The sequence below is a fragment of the Panthera uncia genome, chromosome D4 (assembly GCF_023721935.1).
Source record: "Panthera uncia isolate 11264 chromosome D4, Puncia_PCG_1.0, whole genome shotgun sequence".
Lineage (NCBI taxonomy): Eukaryota > Metazoa > Chordata > Mammalia > Carnivora > Felidae > Panthera > Panthera uncia.
In genome coordinates, this window is record NC_064807.1 from 78,324,914 (window position 1) to 78,337,685 (window position 12,772).

General features: G+C 43.1%; 1 protein-coding gene across 1 annotated transcript in view; it reads right to left on the reverse strand.

Moving 5' to 3' along the window:
- The window catches only part of STOM (stomatin), a 31,747-nt gene that overhangs the window by 14,017 nt on the left and 4,958 nt on the right, over positions 1–12,772 (reverse strand). Inside the window, exons 2-4 of the mRNA XM_049637571.1 lie at positions 4,320–4,423; positions 2,456–2,528; positions 1,318–1,400 (exon numbers count right to left, since the gene is read on the reverse strand). Coding sequence (XP_049493528.1) covers positions 1,318–1,400; positions 2,456–2,528; positions 4,320–4,423 — 260 coding nt within the window. The remainder of the gene's footprint in view (positions 1–1,317; positions 1,401–2,455; positions 2,529–4,319; positions 4,424–12,772) is intronic.

Genomic DNA, 12,772 nt, shown 5'->3' on the forward strand with positions numbered 1-12,772 from the left:
CTGGCTCTGCCACTGTGGCCTGGAGGGATCCCTTTGCCCCACGGCAGCTACAAGCTTTCCAGGGATTCTGCTGTGAGTTTCAACAGTGATATTACTTGCGAAACAGTTTGAAATAGCATGAAGTAGTTACTATTCTTTTTAAAAAAAATTTTTTTTTTTAACGTTTATTTTATTTTTGAGACAGAGAGAGACAGAGCATGAACGGGGGAGGGTCAGAGAGAGGGAGACACAGAATCTGAAACAGGCTCCAGGCTCTGAGCTGTCAGCACAGAGCCCGACGCGGGGCTCGAACTCACGACCGCGAGATCATGACCTGAGCCAGAGTCGGCCGCTTAACCAACTGAGCCACCCAGGCGCCCCAAGTAGTTACTATTCTAAAACATTATAGGCTTTATCTAAAATGCCGAATGAGCAGTTCCTAATTTTGGGGCTTCTAGCCAATTAATCTAGAGTATAATCAAGAACCTTAAGAAGAAAAAGGTTAGAGAGGGAGGGAGCCAAACCATAAGAGACTCTTAAAAACTGAGAACTGAGGGTTGATGGGGGGTGGGAGGGAGGGGCGGGTGGGTGATGGGTATTGAGGAGGGCACCTGTTGGGATGAGCACTGGGTGATGTATGGAAACCAATTTGACAATAAATTTCATAAAAAAAAAAAAAAAACCTTAAGAAGAATATTGTACCAAGCTGGATTTTCTTTTTTTTTTTAAATGTCTTATTTTTGAGAGACAGAGTGTATGCGAGTAGGGGAGGGGAAGAGAGAGAGAGGGAGACACGGAATCCGAAGCAGGCTCCAGGCTCTGAGCTGTCAGCACAGAGCCCGATGCGGGGCTCGAACCCGTGACCCGTGAGACCATGACCTGAGCCGAAGTCAGTTGCTTACCCGACTGAGCCACTCAGGTGCCCCCTAAGCTGGATTTTCTATCAGAAACCAGCAGCAGAGAAATGTGGTAGTAAAAGTGATGACAAGTATGAAAAGCTAACATTACACTTGAGTTAACATTGTGTTACACTTCGTAGTAAGAAGCAGTTACATAGCACTTACTAACTTAGCCCCTGTTCTAAGCACTCTACACATAACATCTCACGTAGTCCCCACGAGAACGTTATAAAGTAGGTCCTACTGTCACAACCTCTATTTCACAGCTGAGGAAACTAAGGCACAGAGAAGTTGAGGAACTTGCTCAAAGTCACACAGCTGGAAAACGGTGACGGCCGACAGGCTCTCCACCTGTGCTCTCGCCGCTCTCCTCTGCCTCTCTCATTGCTAAGTACTTTCACATGTGACATCTGTTACTCATGGCAAAAGACAACCTTACCTCCTGAGGGGGGATGTCAAATGAAATCGTTCTCATGTCCACTTTGATGAAGCTGTCCGTGCACGGCAGAATAAAAAATAAACCTGCAACAAAGAAACACAGAATGTTACGGAGAGACGCCAGTGCCGAATCCGTTCACCGTCAGAGAATCCACTTAGGCAACTGAAAGAAGCCAGTTCGTCTCAGTGCCTGAGCCAGACGCCAGGAATGCTATCCTCTTGCTTACTTCCCCCACCAAACTGTTGCCACTGAGGCCCGTGATTTCATTTCCTTACTCCGCTGTCACTGGCCGTCTTGTTTTCACTTAGACCAATGCAATCCTTCCCCAAGTCTTTCTGTATCTTTCGGTTTCTCTCCTATGGCCCGTTTTCTCAGCCACGAGCACAAGTCTTTCCTGAACTGCAAAGCCCTGAACCCGTCACACGAGGTCCAGCCCAACCTGCCCAGGCCCCTCTGCAGCCCTTCTCCTGTCCTCGTGCTCTATGCTCTTGCTGGGCTGTTCCCTGCAGTTCCCTGGGTCTGCCGTGCTCCCTTCTACATCGCTCCGCGCCTGTTGCCGTTTCTGTGGGGAACACCTCCCCTCTGGCTAACACCTCTCCAGGCCTCAAGACTCAGCCAAGATGTCACCTTCAGCCCAGATGGTCTCCTCCTACTAATTCGGGTCAGTGACTTGTCTCTGGGTTTCCACAGCTATCTGCAATTACTTGATCCTAATACTTATCACACGGGGTTGTAACTGTTTTCCTTTTTGGTGTCCATTAGACAGCAAGATCCTTGAGGGCACAAACCATATTTTAGTCTCCCTTGAATTCCCAGAGCCTGGAATGCAGTAGGGGCTTAAGTGAAGTTTGCCAAAAGCGATGACTGGAAAGCCTTTAGCGTAATAGGAATTCTCATGCTCAGACTTCCATGGCTGCCGCTATTCTTGGCCTAAAATAATGTTATCAGCTTGGATGGGAAGGGGAGGGGAGCTAAGGGAAGGAAAGGGTGATTGTGGCAAGACTGGCTCGTGCCACTGCTATTGTTACACATGCACTCTTTTCTAAGCCAACAGAGAAAGGGCCCTTGGAAGGGAATTCACATCAACAGGAGGAAGAATTCCAGTCTCCAGACAACCACCCAGAACCCTTATACTGACCAGGTCCTTTGGCTCCTCCTTGTAAAATGCGACCCAATCTAAAGATGATGGCTCTTTCATATTCTTTTATGATCTAGGTTAAAAACACAAATAATAATAATTTAACATGAGGAGTGCAAATATTTATATCCACTATTTATTTTATACACAGCTTCTTTTTTTTTAAGTTTGTTTATTTTGAGAGAGAACGAGCACAAGTAGGAGAGGGGTAGAGACAGGGAGAGAGAAAATCCTAAGCAGGCTCTGCACCATCAACTTGGAGCCTGATGCGGGGCTTGAATTCACGAACTGTGAGATCACGACCTGAGCTAAAACCAGCAGGTGGATGCTTATCTGACAGATCTACCTAGGTGCCCCAACATAAACAGCTTCTCAAATATGTATTTCTGCCCTAAACAGATTAGATGCCTCTATTTTGTTTTTTTCTCTAAAATCCAGATAGTATCAGGGTGCCTGGATGGCTCAGTTGGAAGGGCATGGGACCCTTAATCTTGAGGTCATGAGTTTGAGCCCCACGTTGGGTGTAGAGGTTACTTAAATACATAAAACTTAAATAACTAAATACATAAATACATAAATGGAGTTCCTGGGTGGCTCAGTTGGTTAAACATCTGACTCTCGATTTTGGCTCAGGTCATGATCTCACGGTGCATGGGTTTGAGCCCCATGTCGGGCTCTGTGCTGGGATACTCTCTCTCTCCCTCTCTCTCAAAAATAAATACACATTAAAAAAAACAATTAAAAATAAATAAATAAAATCCAAACAGTATCTATAAATCACATGTCCAATATTTTATTACCCCCACCAAGCATGATATGTATTTACTATTTTTTTAAGTTATTATAAAAGCAATACATATTCATGGTATAAAATTTGGGAAGTATAGAATAGTATACAGGAGCAAATCCATAACTTCACTCCTCAGCTGTTAACATCATCATTCAGTTACTCATGCATTGTGAATACAGAAAAAAAAAGAAAAGAAAGAAAGAAAAAAACTAAATTCCCCATAGTTTGTCTCCTGATATCTTAAATCGTAACAATAAACTTATCTGAAAATTATAGAGCATATTTTATCTCTTTAGGAATATGTAAATGATAGTCATTTGTCACAGTATTAATAACTTCATGGAAAAAATAACCAGCATTTAGGGGGCATTTACCATGTGCCAGGCATTGGGATACACATGTTTAGATACATTATTTTAATCCTCACATTGGCCCTAGGAAGTGGGTGTTGTTACTTCCTCCCATTTCACAGGAAGGAAACATGGCAAAGGTCACATGGTGAACAATGGAGCCAGCAACCAAACCTCGGCCTCCTGAATCTGGACAGGAGCGTCCCACATCCCGAACTTCGATGGTGAGCCTTACTTTTGTTTTGGCGGTGGGAGAGCTTGAACATACCCACGTGTTTTGGGGGGGTTTTTTTGAGAGCGAGAGAGTGAGCTGGAAAGGGGCAGAGAGAGAGGAGGACAGAGAACCTGAAGAGGGCTCTGTGCTGACAGGATGACAGCAGCAAAGACCGATGTGGGGGTCGAACTCCCGGACCTTGAGATCATGACCTGAGCTGAAGTTGGACGCTCAACTGACTGAGCCACCCAGGCGACCGAATGGTGATCCTTACTATAGGTATTTCTTACCTGTAAGAAAGACCGCCTGAAAAGAAGTTCTAAAGTTCCATCACAATAGACTAGAGTGAATCTTCTAAAGGAGTCATGAAGGAAAAAGAACTACAGGCCAGCAGGTGTCTGTCTCTTTTACACACACACACACACACACACACACACACACACACACACAAAGGGGGTTTATGTAGTTAGGGCTTGACCCCTTTCCAGATGCAAGTGAAATATTCTTTACCTTTATGCACATCCATACCGATATTGGGAAGGTTATAACTGTGAACAAGAACGAGACAGCCACCAAAATCCAGCCACAAGGTCCAAGGCCCGTATTAGGGCTATCTGTGAAAACAAAAAATATGCAACTCTTATCATGGTGATTAGCACACTCTGACCATCTTCAGCCTCTGTTCACTGAACACACTTATGCTTGGAGTTTGGAGCTGGTTTACATGGATTTTCCCATGCAATCCTTACAACAACGCTGAAGTGCAGGGTGCTACTTTTTTCTTTTTTTTAAGTTTATTTATTTTGAGAGAGAGAGAGAATCAGAGCCCACGAGTGGGGGAGGGGCAGAGAGAGAGGGAGAGAGAAAATCCTAAGTAGGCTCCGTGCTGCCAGTGCAGAGCCTGATGTGGGGCTCGAACTCACGAACCACACGATCTTGACCTGAGCCCAGATCAAGAGTTAGATGCTTACCTGATTACCTGACTGAGCCACCCACATGCCCCGGTGCTACTTTTTCTAATCTCCTTAACATGACAAAGGCTGTCTATGTTATTTTCTATCCTGCAGATATTTATTAGGCACCTAATATTTATTAGGGTTCGTGCTTTGCACTGAAGGGGTAAAAGGGAGTAAGACCCAATCCCGGCTATCAGGCAAGTTCAGCGGGCAGGACAGACAAACAGATCGTTAGAACACTGGGTGGTGAGTGCAGACATAGAGCACTCTGTTCAGAACATTTTGAAAACACGGAATAGGGGTAACTCACACCGGTGGGACAGAGTGGGGCTCGGGTGGGTAGACAGTTTTCCTCCCACTTTTCTAATTGTTTCCTTTCCTGTAACACGAAATAGCTTTTCGTCTTGTTATAAAGGTAATACACGCCCTGCTGCAAGAAATTCAGAAAAGTATGGAAAAGAAGGGGAAACGTACTCAATCCACACATGGTGAGTATGTTTCCAAACCTTTCTCTTGTACACCTGCATTTTATGAGTAAATAAAATGTGTAACCTATTTTTCTCCCTTCTATTATTCTCACCTCCTTTTTCAGCCTTTGTTGCTATGCACCTGTGCTTTTTCTAATTTTTTTTTTAGCAGCTATACTTGCACAAAGTTTAAAAAGTCCAAAAGTTCTAGAAGACTACTACAAAAAGAGAGCGGTCCCCTGCTTACCTCTTTCAGCGTTTCTTTCCTCAAAGGCAGCTGCTCTGTTGGCGGAGTATTTTGGTATACACTCCATGTTTCTTTTTTCAACGGTTTTTTTTTTTAATTTATTTTTGGGACAGAGAGAGACAGAGCATGAACGGGGGAGGGGCAGAGAGAGAGGGAGACACAGAATCGGAAACAGGCTCCAGGCTCCGAGCCATCAGCCCAGAGCCTGACGCGGGGCTCGAACTCACGGACCGCGAGATCGTGACCTGGCTGAAGTCGGACGCTTAACCGACTGCGCCACCCAGGCGCCCCTACACTCCATGTTTCTAAATAACATGCTGATTTTGTTCCTTGTGGCTCTCTTCGTTTTGAGCATTCCTTATTGACTTTCCACTGTGGAAGGGGATTTAGCTTTTCCTCCGCCCATAAATATACCCATCCTTCTAATTACATCGTACTTTTTGTGTGGTCATTATAGCATTTTATATTTCATGTATAAGTCAATGCGATTCAAAGCTAAGCCACGCAGGGACGTCTAATTCATTTTTCTGTACCACACAACTTTTTGTTTTTCTTCACTGTCTTGCTTTTTCCCTTTGCTTAGGTTTTCTTTTTTTTTTTTTTTTAAGTTTATTTTATTTATTTATTTTGAGAGGGAGAGAGCAGGAGAGGGGCAGAGAGAGAGAAAGAATCCCAAGCAGGCTCTGCATTGTCAGCACAGAGCCCGATGCGGGGTTCGAACTCACGAACCATGAGATCACGACCTGAGCTGAAATCAAGTCAGACACTTACCCGACGGAGACACCTAGGCCACCCCTCACCTTTGCTTACTTTTTAATGTACTCACTGATTCAGCCTCAAACCGCTCATCAATGATCTCAATCTCCTCTCTCAAGGTCAGGTACTCTACCAATTTCATCCTCCAAGAGAGTCTTTCTTGGAGCCATGTCTGGACTTGCTCTCTTGGGTGTTGTGAACAGCTGTCCCAGTGACTGGCTTTCACTACCATCCGGGGAAACCCCTTTCACTTCCTGGCTTGTGTTTTTCCACTTTCTGTATCCAGAGTCTTCCTCATTTTTAGTTTGTTTTTCCTCTTTGTGGAGGGCAGAGGGACTTTGAAGGCCAAGGGATACTATCACTTTTCTTATCAACCACTGAAAGCGTCTGTTCTATTTCTAGGAGCTGTTTTAATAATGAGAGGGAGACTGGCAACAGGGCAAGAGGCAGACCAGGGACCTGTTACGGCTCAGAAGGGCAAAGATGACAGTGAGACGGGCCTTTGAACAAATGGTGGGCCAAGAAATAAGCAGAGTTCAGGCTGAGACCTTAGGAGAGAAGAGACACAAGATGGCATCCAGGTCAAGTGCTCTGAAACACAGAATGAAAGACCAGGAATAGACATTATATATTCTTTGTAGTTTTCTGATTCTGTGTCACAGTGGGAGATAAACAAACGTCCTATGCATACTTGAATAAAAGTGCTCTAAGTTAATCTCCTGGAAGTTTCTAAGTTAAAATTTGTGGGGTCGTAGACATATTCACTGAGAGGATACACCAAGCAAGGCCACAATGCTGCCTGTGCAGAAGGCTCCATCAGGCATTATCACAACTGTCAATAATCAGAGTGGCCATTTTTAGGTGGTTTGTTATAGGCACCGTATTCAATTACTTTAGATGTGTATCTCATTGTACTCTTTCCAAGCCCTGTGAAGTTATATATTTTTAATGTTTTATTTATTGTTTTTGAGAGAGACAGACACAGGGTGCAAGTGGGGGAGGGGCGGAGAGAGGGGGAGACACAGAATCTGAAGCTGGCTCCAGGCTCTGAGCTGTCAGCACAGAGCCCGACACGGGGTTCAAACCCACAAACTGCGAGATCATGACCTGAGCCGGTCAGTTGTGCAACCGACTAAGCCAGCCAGGTGCCCCTAAGATATTGTTTAATGTATGTTTGTTTGTTTGTTTGTTTATTTTGAGAGAGAGAGAGAGAGAGAGCTCAAGCAGGGGAGGGACAGAGTGAGAGACAGAGTCCCAAGCAGGCTCTGAGCTGTCAGCACAGAGCCCAACGTGGGTCTGGAACTCACCAACCACAAGATCATGACCTGAGCCGGAATCAAGAGTTGGACGCTCAACCGATTGAACCACCCAGGTGCCCCTGAAGTTAAGTATTTTTAATTTCATTTTACAAAGGAGATAACTGAAACAACAAAGCTTTCCCAAGGTCACATGAGGGAGGAAGATCTGGGATTCAAACATAGGACATCTTGCTCCAGAGCTCCTGTTCTAAGTCCATTCACTCCTTTGGTCCTTTGACTCTGAATTAAAAAAAAAAAAAAAAATCAAAAAGAATTCTGGGGCGCCTGGGTGGCTCAGTCGGTTAAGCGGCCGGCTTCGGCTCAGGTCATGATCTCACAGTTTGTGAGTTCGAGCCCCGCATCGGGCTGTGCTGACAGCTCAGAGCCTGGAACCTGCTTCAGATTCTGTGTCTCCCTCTCTCTGACCCTCCCCACTTGCACTCTGTGTCTCTCTGTCTCAGAAATAAACATTAAAAAAAATTTTTTTAAATAATAAAAAAAATTCTCATCAAAGACATTTTTGTGTCTGGAGCACTTTCTCAAGAGAGTATGCAAACTTGGAAAGCATGGTAGGAGTTCTGAGAATGAAATCTGATGTCCCTACAGAGGAAGGCCTCTTAATTCCAGCTGTGCCTATTTATAGCGAAATGGTCTCAAGGTTCTCTGCCAGGCTCAGGTCTAGGTTTCCAAAGTGAAATGGATTGCAAATAAGGAACACACTGGCCAAATACTTCTCTGACAGCATCTGGTGCTTTCTAAAATACTGCCCCAAACCTCCTATCTCCAGGCAAAGTACAAACCTCTGCATCCTGAATATATAAGACTAGAAACTTTTGGAAGGATGGGATGTTTATTCTTATTCTCGCCCAGTCTTTTTGTATGGACATGTGTGCATGCACTCTGTTTCTGTCGTGACGTTATTCTTGAAATCCTCAAATGAATATATGAGATTACAGACCAAGAGCAGTAAGAAATGAAGTGCGTAGCTGGAAAACTGGACTTGGACTTTCACATTTCAAAGGCTCAGCTAGAAGCAATCCACGTAGGGGCACCTGGGTGGCTCCGTTGGCTAAGTGCCTGACTCTTGATCCCAGCTCCCGTCGTGATCTCACTGTTCGTGAGTTCGAGCCCCGTGTGGGGCTCTAAGCTGGCAGTGCAGGAGCCTGCTTGGGATTCTCTCTCTCCCTCTCTGCCCCTCCCCTGCTCACTCTCACTCAAAATAAATAAACTTTAAAAAACCAATAAAAAATAATCTTTTTATACGCTGGGGAAATGGCACCATTTCAGATTATTCTGGTGCCTCTAGAACTATCTCATTCTCAACCCTTGAAATTCTTCCTTATCTGGTTATAGCTCATAAAGGTACATAGTCACATTCCTCAGAGAGGTGAGGCTTATCCTTCACCAAGGTACTAATGAGTCCTTAGTCATCTACCATTCACGGGCCAAAGAGGAATAGAAATTCTCAGTTACTCCCCCAAATTTCATGAAATTCATTTCCTTCAAGTCCCTCATTCATTAGCTTGAAGACTGAATACCTCCCAGCTGTAGGAGGTAAAAGATAAATGATGAGCAGTCAGTATTCCTGAGATATTTTGGTTGATATACTTGTTGGTACTTGGCTGGGTGGGGATATTCGTAAAGATTGGTGACCCCATGACACTCGGTTGTAAATACTACTTGGCCATAGTTTTTATCTTTTCTTTTACTACAAAACTCTTCTGAAAACTGCATTAAAGTAATTTTTGTAATCTTTATTTATTTTTGAGAGGGGGGAGGGGCAAAGAGAAAGGGGGACTGAGCATCCGAAGCAGGCTCCGTGCCAACCGCAGCGAGCCCGATGTGGGGCTCGAACCCACAACCCACATGAACCCAACGGTGAGATCACGACCTGAGCTGAAGTTGGATGCTCAACTGACTGAGCCACCCAGGTGCCCCAAAATAAAATTTTAACTAATCAAAGCAAGGTTTTGAAAGTGGATATAAGTTTATACATCAACACTGTTTAACTGAATATTCAAATGGGGCTTATCTCCAGGGGACTAACATGAATTTTTTAAAAACATAATTTTTTTCTCTTATTTTAAAAGAAAAATTATCTATACCTTCATTTTCTCTAGATGGCGATTATTTTCTACCTTGCTATTTGTCCTTTAAACCTTTCCTATCTGCTTTTTTTAAAAAATAAAATAAAATAAAATAAAATAAAATAAAATAAAGTAATGGTATACATAATTATTTTAAACCTGCTTTCCCCCCAATTGTGAGTATCTTTTCATGTCAGTACATATTCTTTATTATTAAAGGTTGAATAATATTCCATTGTTCCATCTAATGAACAATTAGGTTCCAATTTTCTCAAACAGAAACTTGCTGCAATGCATATATGCTTAGCAAAACTTCCACGCATCTTCCCTGTGTAAACGAATTTTGTTGAAAAGATAAAATCACACAATTCTTAAATTCTTCTCATTCTGGAGGTATATTTTATAATTAATAATAATAACCATTTGTTGAATGTTTATCACATGTCGGCCACAAGCAGGTTCCTCACATACCTTCTTTCTAACATTTACAAAAATTGTAAAGTAGGTATGAAATACCCCTCCTGGACTCCCAAAGAAATAAAAGCAAAAGACTTTCTGGGAAGAGACAGAAGGAAACAAACAAAATCACGAAACAAACAAACAAAAGTTGCACAGTAATTTTTGTTGGGTTGGCTCCCAAAAAAGCAGTAAAATAAGCTTTTCAAGAGCATGACGCAGGCATAATTTCAGAGCACTCCATGTTGTTAATGATACTGTATCAGCTGATTCACTTTAAGATCTACTGAACTTGGCATTGCTGGAGATCGTGTGGATTAATAATAAATTCCATTTATCTTTGATATTTTATTCTAAAGTTCAAAAGATTAGATGTCCTCTTCAGGGAAAGGCCAGAAAAGTCTTCCACAATATCTGAAAATCTAACTCAGGGTCATTTGTATCATTATACACAAAAAAGAAAAGAACCAGCCCAAGGATTGTTGCAATGCCTGAAAAGCAGCATTTCAAGGACAATCTTTTCCTTCCCCTTTCCCGGAATGCAAGAGAAACACTTCACTTCGTGTTGTCAAATGCCAAGAACAGTGCAGTTTGGGTGGGGAGAGATAAGAGAGAGGGCTAGGCGGTTGGCCTCAAAAACACACACTAACAGCATGGTCTTAACAGCACTTTTTTAAGGGGCAACAGTTGGTGGAAGTGAAAGGTCTGGGCAATTTTTCATTTTTCTTAAAAGCATAAATATTCAGGATATAAGTGTTCTTTTTGGCCACCACTATCCCCCACCAGAGATCCTACATCAGGATTTGCCACACTTTTCTGTAAAGGACCAGAAACGTTAGGCTTTGTAGGCCATAAGGTCTGTTGCAATTACTGTGCACCCCAGAAGCAGTCACAGGCAACATGCCCATGGGTGGGCAGGCTGTGCTCAAGTGAAACTCATGGATATGGAAATCTGAATCTCATATAATTTTCATGGATAACAAAATATTCTCCTTTTTTTAAAATGCACGCATGCAGGGGAGCGGCAGAGAGAGGGAGAGACAGAATCCCCGAGCAGTCTCCGTACTGTTAGTGCAGGCTTGATCTCTAGAACTGTGAGATCATGACCTGAGCCGAGAGCAAGAATCAGATGCTCAACTGACTGCACACCACTAGGGTGCCCCAATATTCTTTTTTGAAAAGACCACTTATAAAATTTTTTTTTAATGTTCATTTATTTTTGAGAGAGACAGAGACAGAATGCGAGTGGGTTGGGGCAGAGAGAGGGGGAGGCACAGAATCCGAAGCAGGCTCCAGGCTCCGAGCTGTCAGCACAGAGCCTGACGCGGGGCTTGAACTCACAAGCTGTGAGATCATGACCTGAGCTGAAGTCGGACGCTCAACCGACTGACGCTCAACCGACTGAGTCACCCAGGCACCCCTGAAAAAACCACTTAAAAATATAACAACTATTCTTAGCTTGTGGGCTATGGCCCACAGGCAATAGCCAGGCAATCAGCCTGGCAATCAAAAGCAGGCAATCAGCCAGATCTGGTCCACAGGCTATATGGCCCGTCCCTGGTCCAAGTCCTACAGCTATGTATTTGAGGAGAACATCATGAGTTAAATAATATATTTGATCTTTCAGGTTTTCAAGTAAGGCTACAGTTTTCATTCAGATCCTGTTTCTCTCTCCTTTGTTTTGAAACAAGGGCTTTAAAAGACTTGATGAAGTAAAAATTCAAGGTAGGCCAAATAGGCCAAAGGGCAGGGAAATATGCAAATGTCAATATAAGACATATTTCATTAATGATGACATATACCAATTAATCAAAATTTTACTATGACTGAGTTTTTCAAATGCCTGGAATTTACAAAGAAAGACAAAGAAGGGAAGGAAACCACAGAAGAAAAGGACAAGAAGAGAAATGGAGGAAAATAAAGTGAAGAAAAAACAAAAATGAAGGCAGGACTCTACAGAGAGAAACATTACACCAGGTGGGGTGGGAGAGGGGCAGAGCTTAGCACACAATAGGGGCTCAATAAATTCATGTTAAAGAAACAATGGTATTTAGTTGGAGGCTTTCAAAGCAAAGGAGTGCACACACTGTAACCCGCCTTTCAAATGATTATTTTAATTACAGTTCTTCGAATGCCCTAATCCTGAAGCCTCTAGGGAAGAAATTATTCTCTGGGCCGGAGTGGCTACAGGCCAGATGATATCAAGTTAAGAGCCATGACTGGAGATCCTACTTTTTCTTCCTTATTATAAACCATCCATGGCTACAAATACTGGATGAAAAGAACCGACACGGGGGCGCCTGTGTGGCTCAGTCAGTTAAGTGTCCTACTCTTCGCTTCGGTTCAGGTCATGACTTCACGGTCTGTGGGATGGAGCCCTGCTTTGGGCTGCGTGCATACAGAGCAGAGCCTGCTTGGGATCCTCTCTTCCTGTCTCTCTCAAAATAAATAAATAAACATAAAAAAAGAAAAACAAAACAAAAAAGAACCAATACTGGTGAACCATTATGGGATCTGAATCACAAATCTTAAACTGTATTTACCATGAGATATTAGAAAAAGGGAATGGACAATTCCTTTTAAGAAAGATTTCCAGTACAAGTTGAAATAAAGGGAGTCTTTTGCTTTGCTCAAAAAAGAGTAAGGAACTTAAATATGTGTAAATATTTTATTTCCCAAGCATCTTGGGGATTTTC